Source organism: Lissotriton helveticus, chromosome 3_1 (assembly GCF_964261635.1).
Source record: "Lissotriton helveticus chromosome 3_1, aLisHel1.1, whole genome shotgun sequence".
Lineage (NCBI taxonomy): Eukaryota > Metazoa > Chordata > Amphibia > Caudata > Salamandridae > Lissotriton > Lissotriton helveticus.
In genome coordinates this window covers 1,825,870,302-1,825,882,777 of record NC_136061.1, presented here as the reverse complement: position 1 = coordinate 1,825,882,777, position 12,476 = coordinate 1,825,870,302, and the positions used below count along the sequence as shown (strand labels likewise).

Genomic DNA, 12,476 nt, shown 5'->3' with positions numbered 1-12,476 from the left:
TGGATGTAGAATGCTGTGTTCTTCCAGTGATGTGCCACAGCTCCTTCCATTCCAGCAAGGGCCAACATTTCCACTATTGTCATCCACATCCCTCTGAGTTGATCTAGGATTAGGTTCAAATGCAGTTAGATTACGTGTTTGCACAGATTTAAGTGTTTAGCATAGTTTAACAGTTTATCATTCCTTTTGCATCAAACAATCCTGTGGGTGCAGTGGATCTGACCATATGTCTTTACCTGCAAATTGCTCATGACTTCCTGGGCACACAGGGGAGGCTGTTGCACCTTCCCATTTTTACAGAGTGCATTCCATATTATGGGGCTGAAGCATCCTTTCACGATGTTGCAAGACTGATTTGGGTAGATTAATTTTCCTGGCAGTGCCCAGTTCAGCAACCATCTTATTGGCAGCTGGCAGACTTTAAGCAGAAGTAGTTGGGGCAGCCAGGCTGAATCTTTTAGTGGTGATATCTTTGGGCAGTGTCAGCCGTGGGCACATTGGGCTGTCAGCCTACTGCTGATGCTGTCCTTAGCTCTTCACCAGCAGCACCAACTGAGGAAACCCATGGCTAGCTGCCAGATTACATGTTCCAGACACAAAAGTTGGTACAGATGATTTCATGAATGGCATAGAGAGGCCAGGGGGCATTTCCATAGCATGGCTTTCTCCTAGCGCACTCTCCTGGTTTGCTGGCTTTCTCTGAGTTTCCCTTCACTTGAAACACATGGGCCTCTCCTGCTGGGATGGCTTTCCTCATACAGGTCCAGATACTTCCCTTTCCTCCCTCAGCAGGAGGCAGAATTCTAGTCTCTTCAGGAGGACCTTTTTTGCTACAGCTGAAGGTGCTGACTTCAAGTGATGTCTCCATAGCTCTGGGATTCTGGCCGCCAGGCAGACACAAGCCTTAGTTACTGAATAATTATGTGTATACCCTGTAGCGCACTCCCTTACTTGGTCAAGAAGAATTTAGGGATGGGACAAAGAGGGGTGCTAGCGCACTCCCTTACTTGGTCAAGAAGAATTTAGGGATGGGACAAAGAGGGGTGCTTTGCATACCAACTTTTATGCAAATTTTGCAGAGAGGGGATGTGGATCATTGTCTCAAGCTTCAGAAACGGTTTCCCTAGATTCTCCTCATCAAGTGTCCTTCTCAGGGTGCTCTCCAGACCCAACCTTTGTGTAAAGTGATGCTTCCTACAGCAGACAACACTGTGACTGGGTCGAAGCAAGATCAGTCACAACATGGGTGTGAGTTTTCTGCACCTGGCTGTCATCAGTCTTCTTGAAGCAGTAATCGAAGAAGGGCAAAGGGACATGCCTCACCTAGAAACTGACCCCGGGTGGAGCTGGCGTAGTGAGACTACGCGGAGGTCCACGGAGTTGGGGGAAAAACTCTATTGAACTCCACTCCACCACCCGCCTCCACCCCCCCCTAATAAAAAACATTTACACATTAATTTAAAAAGAAATCAAAAACCCACTTACCTGTACTTCGGCGTCCCGGGCTGCCCTTCTTGCTGTCTCTCTCCTACGTGGGACGTGCATCTTGAGAGAAGTGCACATGCTAATTTCTCTCAAGATGCATGTCCCACGTAGGAGAGAGACTGCGAGGAAGAGGGCAGTCCGGGGACACTGCAGTACAGGTAAGTGTGTTTATTATTTCATTTTAAATTAGTTTGAAAGTATTTTTTATTAGGGGGTGGAAGCGGGGAGCCTATTGCGGGGAGTGGCCTGGCTAACTCCGCTTTGCTGCAGAGTTGGAGTTTTGCCCTATACTCTGCGTTCCCAGTGGAGCGGGCAAATCTCTGTGGACTCTGCTGACGGGGCAGAGTTCTCTGCCCGCCTTTTCTAGAAACTTCATTTTGAATAACAAAAAGTGCAGTCCCACCACTCACCCATGCATCTACGGAATGGCAGTGCTCGTGAACTAAAGAACAGCCCAATGCTATCAAAGCAGCCTTGAAATTTTTAAAGGTGCCGCTGTTTCCATTTCCCCCACTTCACAGTCTAGGTCTCCAACCATAGGAATGCAGGCAAAACACTTCATTCACATGTCTTTATCCACCATCTTGTGACATATGTATTCAGGGGCATCCAAAATGGATCCCACTTGCGTCAGTACCCTGACTTTCTTCATCTCACTCCCACATACTCACTCCTAACACTATACATGTGGCATATTTCATTTTACTTGCACATACACTTAACACGCATGCAGGATATAAGAGCAAGGTTCTGAGTTTCACATAACATCAGACGTTTACAGAAAAGGTGTCAGCAGTCCAAACACTCTGACCCAGATAAAAAGGTCTGTTCATGTTAAATGCTCCACTTATTCCACTGCAATAAAATAAACTAATTCCCCTTGGTATTTGGTTTACTTTCTTGTTTCTTGAAAATGCTGCTCATCTTTTGGCTCTGCATATTTTCAAGAAAAATAAATCAAAGAAACGAGTAAAGTAAAAAAACAAATACCACTGCGAGAATGTTTATTATTTTTTCTTCTGCTGTTAAGAGCAATATCTGTTCACCCTGGTGTGAACCAGCCCCTCAAGACAGAGGAGAGACAGGAATGCAAGTAGTGTTGCCACCTTTCCCACGGACAAACAGTGGACATTTGTTCACGTTCTAAGATTCTGCAAAGGGCTGGGTGTAAATAAAAATTATATACAATCGTTTTTCATTTTATCAGGCAGGGACCATTAGGGTAGCTCTACAACACATTTGTAGAGTACTTTCTTTTTATATATACTGTTTAAGTATGTACTGATACGGGAAAAAATACCAGTTTTGTCGATTTTCCTAACTTTTGTACTGGAGGAGACATGTTCATGCCAATATAAAACTGTCCTTGTGGCAACTTATCTACCACAGAGTGAAAAACAGAGGTGTTATTTCCGACCCCTTTCCACCATCCCCAATGTGGCAGTAAACATGTTTCTTTCTTTTTATTTTCTTTAACTGCGTAGCATTTTACGAGAAAAGCTGTGGAGAAAAACAAAAGGCAACATTTTCTCTAAATGGGCAGATTTCGTAAAAAATTCAGATCCGAAGGAACGTGCTTATATCGTTCTTAGACTAGTCTGTTTTTATGTTGCATGTATGCTGGTCATAGCTTTTTTCTAAAAATAGACAGATATATATATATATATTTTTTTTTTGGGCTTCTCGGGCCAGTGGGTAAAGGATATCTCAGGAATGCCCCAGCGAATGTGTGAATTTCTTTTCCTGGGAACAACAAAGCTTTATTTTGAAGCTATGTTTTTTTTATTGAGCTTGTGAAGCTTAATGTCATTAGATCGAACTGACCAGACACCTTGTCTGGTTGTTAAAGACATACTGTGGGCAAAGCAATAGCATTGGGGTGCTTGCAGCCTGACCCTATTACGCCCCTTATTATCCCCACAACCCCTTTAAAAAAATACACTTTTGTGCCGTTTTTTACTCCTTTATTCTCTATTGGATCAGAAAATAAAAGCGCCCATCTATTTTTGTAGTCACATTAAAGGATGCAGGCTGTTTTCAAATGGTCCTTTGGCCATGCCGCAGAGTATGGGGATTCTGCACAGCATCACTAGAAACTATTAGCAAAGCCAATTGGTTTCAAAGACTAGACACTTCGGTTTTGCCAGTGGTTGTTTAGAGCAGACCGGGTGTAAGGTTTGAACCAGTGACCTAATTATCATGACCTAAACAGCCATAGAACTGAATCTACAACTCCCAGATTGCATTAGTATTTTAAAATGAAAGGCCACTACTGGTAAATGACATGGAGTCGCCTGGTAGCCTGTCTCTTATTATGGCAAGAGATGCCTCTGCATTCCCCAGAGCGATTCGGACCTGGTCTTGAGCAAGGTGGAGCCTTTTTCAAGATGATCCTTGTTCTCTGTTGCAATTATTTCTTAAACAAATGTATGGCTATTCACAGCAAAGTTGCTGGATTTTCTAGCACTCTGCTCCTCCCCTTCCGTGTTGCAACTGTGTCACACTTCTTAGTAACGTGTATGTCTCTCTGCTGTGACATGTTAGTAAACGACTGGCTCTTTACAGTGCTGGATTTATTGACCTGCCCCCCTCTCGCCCTCTTAGTCTTCATGTAGCACGGCCCAGAAATGGACACTTCGGGGCTATTACCTTCTTTGCAACGTAACTGACAAAACAGACCTATGCAAAAATTAATGGCTGTCAATAAAATAACATGCCGCAAAAAAACGCAAGGCTAGGGACAATAGTCCAATATCTAATATGAGGGCACACTTGGTGCGCCCTGCAGTTCACAGGACAGGTCCTGGGCGTCGCATTGTCAAGGACAGGCCTTGGTGCCCACGCTAGATTTGTGACACCAGAAGTAACTTGTCAGGACACCAGTTAAACATGCAATCAGGCACTGAGGGCAGGAGAACATGCCCGTTTATGATTGGAGTATTTCCCTTCCCAAGAGAAGGAAGCATTTTCTTGTTTCTTAAATTCCGGCTGTGTGGTCGGTCCCATGTGAATAGTCCAGGATGTGGTGCTAGGGGGCTAGTGCTTTTCACTGCAACCTATTTACTAAGGGAAGCAACACGCCATTGTCTTTCCTACAGTGAAATTCACACCTTTCTCTTTCAGGGCATTTCTCTTTTAAGGCAAGATTACTCCACCGTCACTCAGCAAACCTTGTGTCTAGTGCCAACTCTCCACTTATATACTGTGGAAGAGCAGCTTTGCGGGAGGATTGAAACGGGTTGGGTTGCCACACAGATATGACGCTGTAATCGTATAATATGCCTCCTATTGTTTTGTTTTACAGGAGATTCCCACTCGTGCCCCTGCATTCTTTTTTCCTTTGTTTATAAAGGAAAGTTGCCACTTTACCAACACAACTCACTTAATTGTTTGTTGTTTTCCTGCCTGCTTCACTATAGTATGTAAACTCATGGCATGGTGTAGGTGTGGCAAAGTTCAGCGATACTGTGTGGGCACAAGTAAGACTGCATTGCCATTGCTTTATAGAAGAGGATGTCCACATTGCTCTGCATGTGCGCTCGGTCATGGAGACCAACACACCATCTGTAACCATTCAAAGTACCTTACAAAGAAGTGAAGACGAGAGTCCCTGCCCTTTGACATGGGTCGCACAGGGGCCCAACCTTAGGCAGGCTGATCTCCTGTCACCGGAGCCCTGGTGTCTCATTCCCCGTCCCAAAATATCATACTTACAGGAAGGCGCTGGCTGAGACTCCTGGCCCTTCAGGGGAAAGGCTGTCCGGAGACATCCAAGGAATGGCGCACACATAGAGTACTTTTAGAGGCGCTTCTGCAACCTATTTGTCTGGTGCACGTTGTACAGGATCCGACAAGGAATTTAAACGCAAGTGCCTGACGTGCAGGTTACGTACTGATAACTGGAGTTGTTTCTTGAAAACAAACGGGTGCAGGCTGTGTTTTACGCTTCTGGGGGCAATAAGCTAAGTAAATTGAGCCAGAAAGCACTAATGACTATCAAAGTATCAAGAACCAGTGAAACTTGTGGTGAATACAATATGAACAGCCAACATTATTTCCTCTAGTATGTAAAATTTGGGGCTCCTGGAGGTCCCAGCCAAATGGGTGCCAGAGATTCCCATTCCACATCATTTGTAAGAAATAAGGGGTTAAGTAGATATGGCGGTGAAGCAACAGGGATGTTAATAAGAAAGTGCCCAAGGAAGGATCTTGAATGCTAAGGGAGGCGATTATTATTATTGGTTGTTCCTTGGGTGAATGCTGTTGTTTATTTATTCAAAAGACTGATATCTCTGATCTTTTTCTTATATACTATTTCTTTGACAAGCCAAGATGAGGTCACAAGTCAGCCATTTTTCATGAGTCTCCACAGGATGGTTCTGAAGAAAGGCCCTTCTTAGCTTGGGGAGGTTTTGTGGATGCAAAGATAGCAGAGTGCCACATGTACCCCATGTAGCCTGTGCATGATTTGTCTGCCAGCCAGGCATCTTTTATAGTTTGAAGTTAGATTTTAGTTGGTGACTTGATTAATTTAAGGATCTCAGCAAGTAGCAGCCCGTCTGTGGTGAGGGTGCACTCTGTCCCGGCTGCCTTGTTGGCAAAGCAACATTAACACTCCCTTCCCAAGCATGTGGAAGGCTCTTCCGCTGAGAGAATACTCCATTAGGTATGATGTGAAAGTGGACCAGTGAGAACATGCTAAAGATAAGGACTGAAGCCATACTAAGTGTGTGATGCAGCAGGTGAGGACCTTGTCATGGAGCATTCAAAGAACTGTTCTTCAGGTCTGTGTACTGCATAACAGTGTGCAAGCACACCCTGTATCAGGACTGAGGTTCTTGCCTTTCATTGCATTGAGCAAAGTCTTAAACACAATAGTCTCATGGAATGAGAGAGCAATAACATTATAACGCAAAATTTAAGCACAATTTAAAACACTTTGTGGCTCATTCTAACGGTCTTATTGTGTAGGTTCTTCATCTTGCCAACCGTTCCTCTTACTTTGTTTTCAGGGCTCCAGCGGAAACAAGAAGTACAAGTTTGTCCCAGTTGGCCATGGAAAGTACGAGAAGGTGCTCATAGATGATCATGAAGACCACTAACCCGACCAAGCTCGACAACACCCAGGTGAGAATGATATATACCTAGGTAAGCGAAACAGAGGATGGTGAGAAGTTAGCAAAAGCCCCTTAATTAGAATGGTTTTCGGTTAACCCAGAAACAATCTGTATCAAGTTATGAAAGAGAGGACATTGCCTCTATCAGTTCTCATCTCTGTCCTCCTTTACCGTGAGGGTAAAGGAGGAGATCGGAGGAAATGTAGGTGATGAAGTAGACCTCGGGGAGGGCTTGTCGATATGAAATGAGTGGGTGATATAGGACAGCATGTCTGAAGTTGTTTCTTTGTATTTCAATGTAAAAACGTGTAAAGATAGCAGATTGCATATAGAAAAACATCACTCTTCAATATAAATATACACACTTTGCTAGCATTTCAAAGAAAATTAACCTGGCCATAGTACTTAACCTAAAGGCAGATTAGAACACAGAAGAACTATGCCGCTGGAGCCGATACAATCCTGTGCACACTGTAAAATGTAAAGTGAGGCTGACCACCAGGTGTTAATGTATTTGGTAAGCATTTTCTTAATGCTGCATATGATTCATATGTGTGTGGCACAGGGCTCATCATTTACTCTCACCCTCACTTAACTTTTTTGCAGCGATTAACACATTTTCAGCATACGCACCTATGGAGGAGGATTATTTGCTCCAGAAGGTACTCTGCCAGGGTAACACCGTGCTGATGGTGCTCTAATACAGACAACAGCAGGGTCTTCTGCTGTGGTCTCCATGTCTCACAGATTCCCATATCAGAGTCAATAGATTTTTTCAATAGCCCAACACCTCGGTTTGAGATTAATTACATCGGACTTCATCTTGCACACATATCCTACAGTGCTTTGCATTGTCAAGCTTCCTGAAGAAATATGATGGGTCTCAGTCCCTTGTTTATTTATAAAGTTTTATATAGCGTGAAAAACATAGAAAATGAATTGGTGACCAGCTAGAGCCGCTCCATGGTTGTTCGGCCAATATCCTTCTAAAATGAGTCCAGCGCAGTAGCGTAGAGTGCCTCATGATTGTTTTTTTTTATATCCATTACACTGTACCTGTCTTTCTGAGATATTGTAGCAGGAGGGTGTGGAACCACCTTGTGTCCCTGCTGAATTGTCTGGTTGGGGCAGAGCTCCAAAGGTAGTATAATATAGTGGAGGCGCTGCACTGGGCGAAGTGTTCGCACTTGCTTCATCACAGGTATCTGCTCATCACGGACTCAGAAAACAATGAGCCCAGCAAATGCAGGAGTGCAAGGCATTGTCTGAGTCATGCAAGGCCTGTATGAACATTGCACCCCAGTGGTGCTGCATGTATTCAGCTCATTCTCCACTGTTGTGAAGGGCTATAGTGCATCCCTGGCATATGTAGTTTGCGGTCATATCTGCCTGCCGAATTTCCTCAGCAAAATGAAGTACTGTACAAACATCAAATTGTTTACTAAACTTACAATACTGTTAGATGCAGGTCTCTACAAATATTACAGTACCTTGTTCCAGCCATCTTAACTTGCTCTTGCCTAATAAGTCAAATATGGGGTCTTACACCATGGACACAGAAACTGGCATCTTATTTCACCTCTCAGGTGTGTCTTCAAAAATAGATCATGTTAACTAATAGGTTCTCATACATAGAATTTTGATCACAACTCTGGAAGTAGTTCCTTCTCCCAACGGAAGACCCAAGAGTGCCACAGCCTCCAGTGATGTCATGAGTAACTTGTATAGGAACTATGTGGTCAAGCTTCTCTCTCTGAACTCTATAGGTGATGGATCAGAGTCTCTGCATCGCTGTGTATTTTTGAACTTTTGATCTCCTGATTGCCTCTTGACACTATACTCTTATGTGATTGTGACACTATTATGCTACTCTACTACTACCGACCACTATATGATACACTTTAGTTTGTTGATTCACCCTCACGTTGCCCCCACCCCTTGCTCGCTCTATCCTTAGAATTTGGTATAAGCCATCCCTACATCCAAAGTTTACCTGAACTCTGTTGTAGCGTGATCAATGTTTTTGCGCCGTCTTACACTACTTGTTACCTGGATGTATATTGGTATGTTATCTGTACACTACTGTTTTCCTATTATGTTTAGTGACTATTATATTGTTCCCATTAGTTCTGTTCAGTCCTGTTGCCCCTACCCCTCTCTCTGTGAAGCGCTCTGATATCTGTAAAGATCTTGTTCGCGCTATATAAAACTTTGAATAAATAAAATAAATGAGACCGAATTAGGCTCAGTTTACTACGTACGGCTACGTACGCTCTTTTATCTGGAAGATACATCAAGGTGGGTATGGACAGTACTTTTACATGTGGGAATTCCATAAGGGGAATCCCTTTCAGTGGAAGAAAGTAACCCAAACTTTCCTTGTCTATAGTCACACAACATATACGCTCATATGAACACATACCAGAAAATATGGCCCTAATGGGACATAAACATAATCTGGGAACAGGGTAGTTGGATCAGAGTGATATCTGAAATCAATAGTCCCTTTCTCCAGCTGGGTTTTTCCAGAACTTCTTAATCCTGGTTCCAGAGGCCTCCGTGGTTTAGGAGAAGGTAAAGCCTTGCAGCCGGTGGTCAGTGCAGTGCTGGTGGCCTAAATATAAAGGCTGACCCTCCCATTCCCTCTCTTAGGGAACACAGATGAGATTGGGATCCACACTTTCCTAAACCAGTGTCCTTCCCTCACAGGTTTTCTGCTAGACAAGCACAATAGGATTTGATACCTAACAGGACATAGGTAGGGGGCTGCCAAGTGATCAGCTCCACACACTCTGGGACCAGGTTTGCCTACCCACTTACTGATTCTCTTGTGCAATCCAAAGCAACGCGCAGCCATTGAGACCAGTGCATCTACATCACGCGAAACTGTTAAGGATCATCCTGCACCAGGGAATCGCATTCAGCAACTCAGGAGGGCCTTCCTGTCCACTTTTAGCAGGGCCTTTTCAACACACTTGGACATAGGAGGCATCTGGCTCCTTAGAGAATTCTTCTTTCTCAATACTTTCCTCTCTCTCTCTCTCTCTCTCTCTCTCTCTCTCTCTCTCTCTCGCTCTCGCTCTCGCTCTCGCGCTCGCTCGCTCTCTCTCGCTCGCTCTCTCTCGCTCGCTCGCTCTCGCTCGCTCTCGCTCGCTCTCTCTCGCTCGCTCTCTCGCTCGCTCGCTCTCTCGCTCTCTCGCTCGCTCTCTCTCTCGCTCTCTCTCTCGCTCTCTCTCTCGCTCTCTCGCTCTCTCCATGCCATACGTGAGACATCCCCATCAATCCACACAGCCAATCACACACCAATTCTAGGTGACCAACAGCCTGGCCATAATTTTCCCTGTTGCTGGGGAAATGTTTCTCCTTCCATATTATGCCATTCCAGCGATGCAACCTTTGGGGACCAGTGGCAGTACATGCACAGGACACACTCCGTCTGAGTAATGCCATTCATACCTAGATCCGGCATTCACTAATACAATCATTGCATAGGCAGTGGTCACATGTACTGCTAGGAAATCTTCATTCTTTATACTTATTTTGACTGAAGGCCATTACTTGAACATTATAAGCAAGCGTTGTAATGCTTAGTATGACATGAGGTAAATCAAACAGATTTTTGTGATGTCCAGAGTGTTGATGACTGACCAGAATACAGTGTGGGTGTGCACTCGCTCTAGGGAGAACTCCTAAAGATGTACAAGATGTGGGTGACGGTTAAGATCAGTGTAAGTCCTATCGGGGATGTTGCTGTCTTGAGCCCCCTGCCCCTCTCCCCAGGTTTCAACCGTATCATCCAGTTGAGAATCTTATGTCACGTCTACATAATAAAGTGGATGTGATAAGTATTTTCTGTTTCTTTACTGCCCATACTTTTTCCAAACAAACTATATGGAGGCATAGATTGTTTCCCTCAGAGGAACTGCTTATTCTTGAAGTCTTCATTTGTCCTTTATCGTTTATACTTTTCTGTGGCAGCACAGCCTTTACCTACAGTACGAATGCCTCTTAGTACTCTGATACCATCAGCACAGGACTCATTTAGCTTATTGGAGGTGTTAAAAGCCTTTGATCCTAATGAAATCTTACAGGAGCCAAGTCAAATCTTAACTATTCCGTACAATGAGGAAATAGATGACAAGATTGAGGAAGGTCATCACCAGTTTCTGTTTTTTGTGAGAAGACCAGGTCTTATGACCCACTGTTTTAGTGCACATAGGTCCAGGTCTACTTAGCCCACCAATTATACAAATATCAAAATAGGTGACTAATGGATGTCGGAGTCTGCCTGTACACAGTGATATCGGTGTTTTAGGTAAAGATTTGCAACACTCTGTATTATTCCGTAGAATGTCCTCGGGACATCTGTATCCCTAAAGGGCATAACCGCTAAGCTCCCCAGGATTTTGAAGATGGGCTTCTTCATAACCTCTTTGCAGAGCTGTACTTGTTGGTCCTTAACATTGGATCAGAGTTTAACAAGTTTACCTTGTAATATCCACTTACATGATGGCTCCATCTGCGCACCCCAGGGCTGGCCCATAAACTGTGAAATCACTTGATAAACCCCAGATTCAACAGCTGCCTGCTCATTTTATGATGCGTATGTTCACAAGACTAGTCGCACAGTATAGTTTCTTCTAAAAGTGTTGAAGAATGAGGGTGCTGCCTCTTGTGTACACATGAAGAAAGCACAGTTGCAGCCTGTTTAGGGTTGGAACGCCATGGCCTGTAATTGCTCAAACGTACTCCTAATCTCTATTTCCTGTTCTGGATTTTGAACGACAGTCAGGTGCTCTACATACAGAGGTTTATGATCATCCATTAGATATCCTACCATGCACAATACATGAAAAGTTTTTATCCATGTTCACAAAGTCCTTTAACCGATCAACATGATGCACCCTCTGAGTCTATCTAGCAATACCAGCAGTAATGGAGTAGTTCACTTATTTAGCTTTGCAGAGGCTAACAAAAAGTTCCATGCACTTAGCCACTACTGCTCGAAGTCATTATTGTGTGACTAATTAAATTCTGGCCTGGAAGTCTCCTACAGAGACTTTATTGTTATAGTTGGTCTTCTGGGTCTTCTGGCGTTCTTCCTGTGCTTTAGTGTATTGGCTGGGGCAGGGTAGAATAGAGGCTACCCTTTCACCTGACTTTATGAATTTACTACATAAGCTTTCTACACTGGACCTGCAACCAGATCTAGGGAGGAGGTGTTATCAAAGGGTGCTGGTATAGAAATTAATAATTTGGTGTTAAAAACATAAAGCAAGACAGGTTTAGGTACCATTTTCCCTGGGAATGAGGTGGTAGAAGCTACTACATGCTCTTCAGAGGTTTCTTTTTTTTAAATGGATTTTGAGACACATTTGGCTCCAGGGTGACACTCCGACCCCACTTTAGGGATAATCCCGTGCCCCACCACATTGTGTTCAAGAAAGATGAGAACATGTTCCATGTGAAAATATCCAGAAAGACCTTGATTACCTTGGAGAAGTTTGGGGTTTATCTACTCCACCACCATGAACTAGTAGCGAGTTGCACTGTGCTGAAGAGAGTCCACAATATTCATTAGTACTAGATGTCTTGATGGTAGAGAAAGAGATGATGGAATTGGGGCCTCATGTTTCAGTTTCCAATAGCTTGCTATGAAGGACCGGCCCTCATTAACTTCTGAACCTCAAGTAAAAAAGAGCTGGCATAAAAGTCTAACACAAGATCTACCCTTTTACCTCCACTTGCAGTTTCTTCATGGTCTTATGGATATCTTGGACTGAAATAGGCTTCCAGGATGGGCACAGCATCTTAAGCTGCAGGGGATGCGCAAGCATTTCATCTTCCCTGCCTCCTAGTTTATCTACAAGACAG

The 12,476-nt window shown here is 43.9% G+C and overlaps 1 protein-coding gene across 4 annotated transcripts in view; it reads left to right on the top strand.

Annotated features, from left to right (window-relative positions):
• The window catches only part of LSP1 (lymphocyte specific protein 1), a 311,165-nt gene that overhangs the window by 271,506 nt on the left and 27,183 nt on the right, over positions 1 to 12,476 (top strand). For all 4 annotated transcript variants that reach the window (XM_078682743.1, XM_078682745.1, XM_078682742.1 and 1 more), the window contains one exon: positions 6,498 to 6,612. In XM_078682743.1, coding sequence (XP_078538869.1) covers positions 6,498 to 6,587 — 90 coding nt within the window. In that variant the 3' untranslated portion in view covers positions 6,588 to 6,612. The remainder of the gene's footprint in view (positions 1 to 6,497; positions 6,613 to 12,476) is intronic.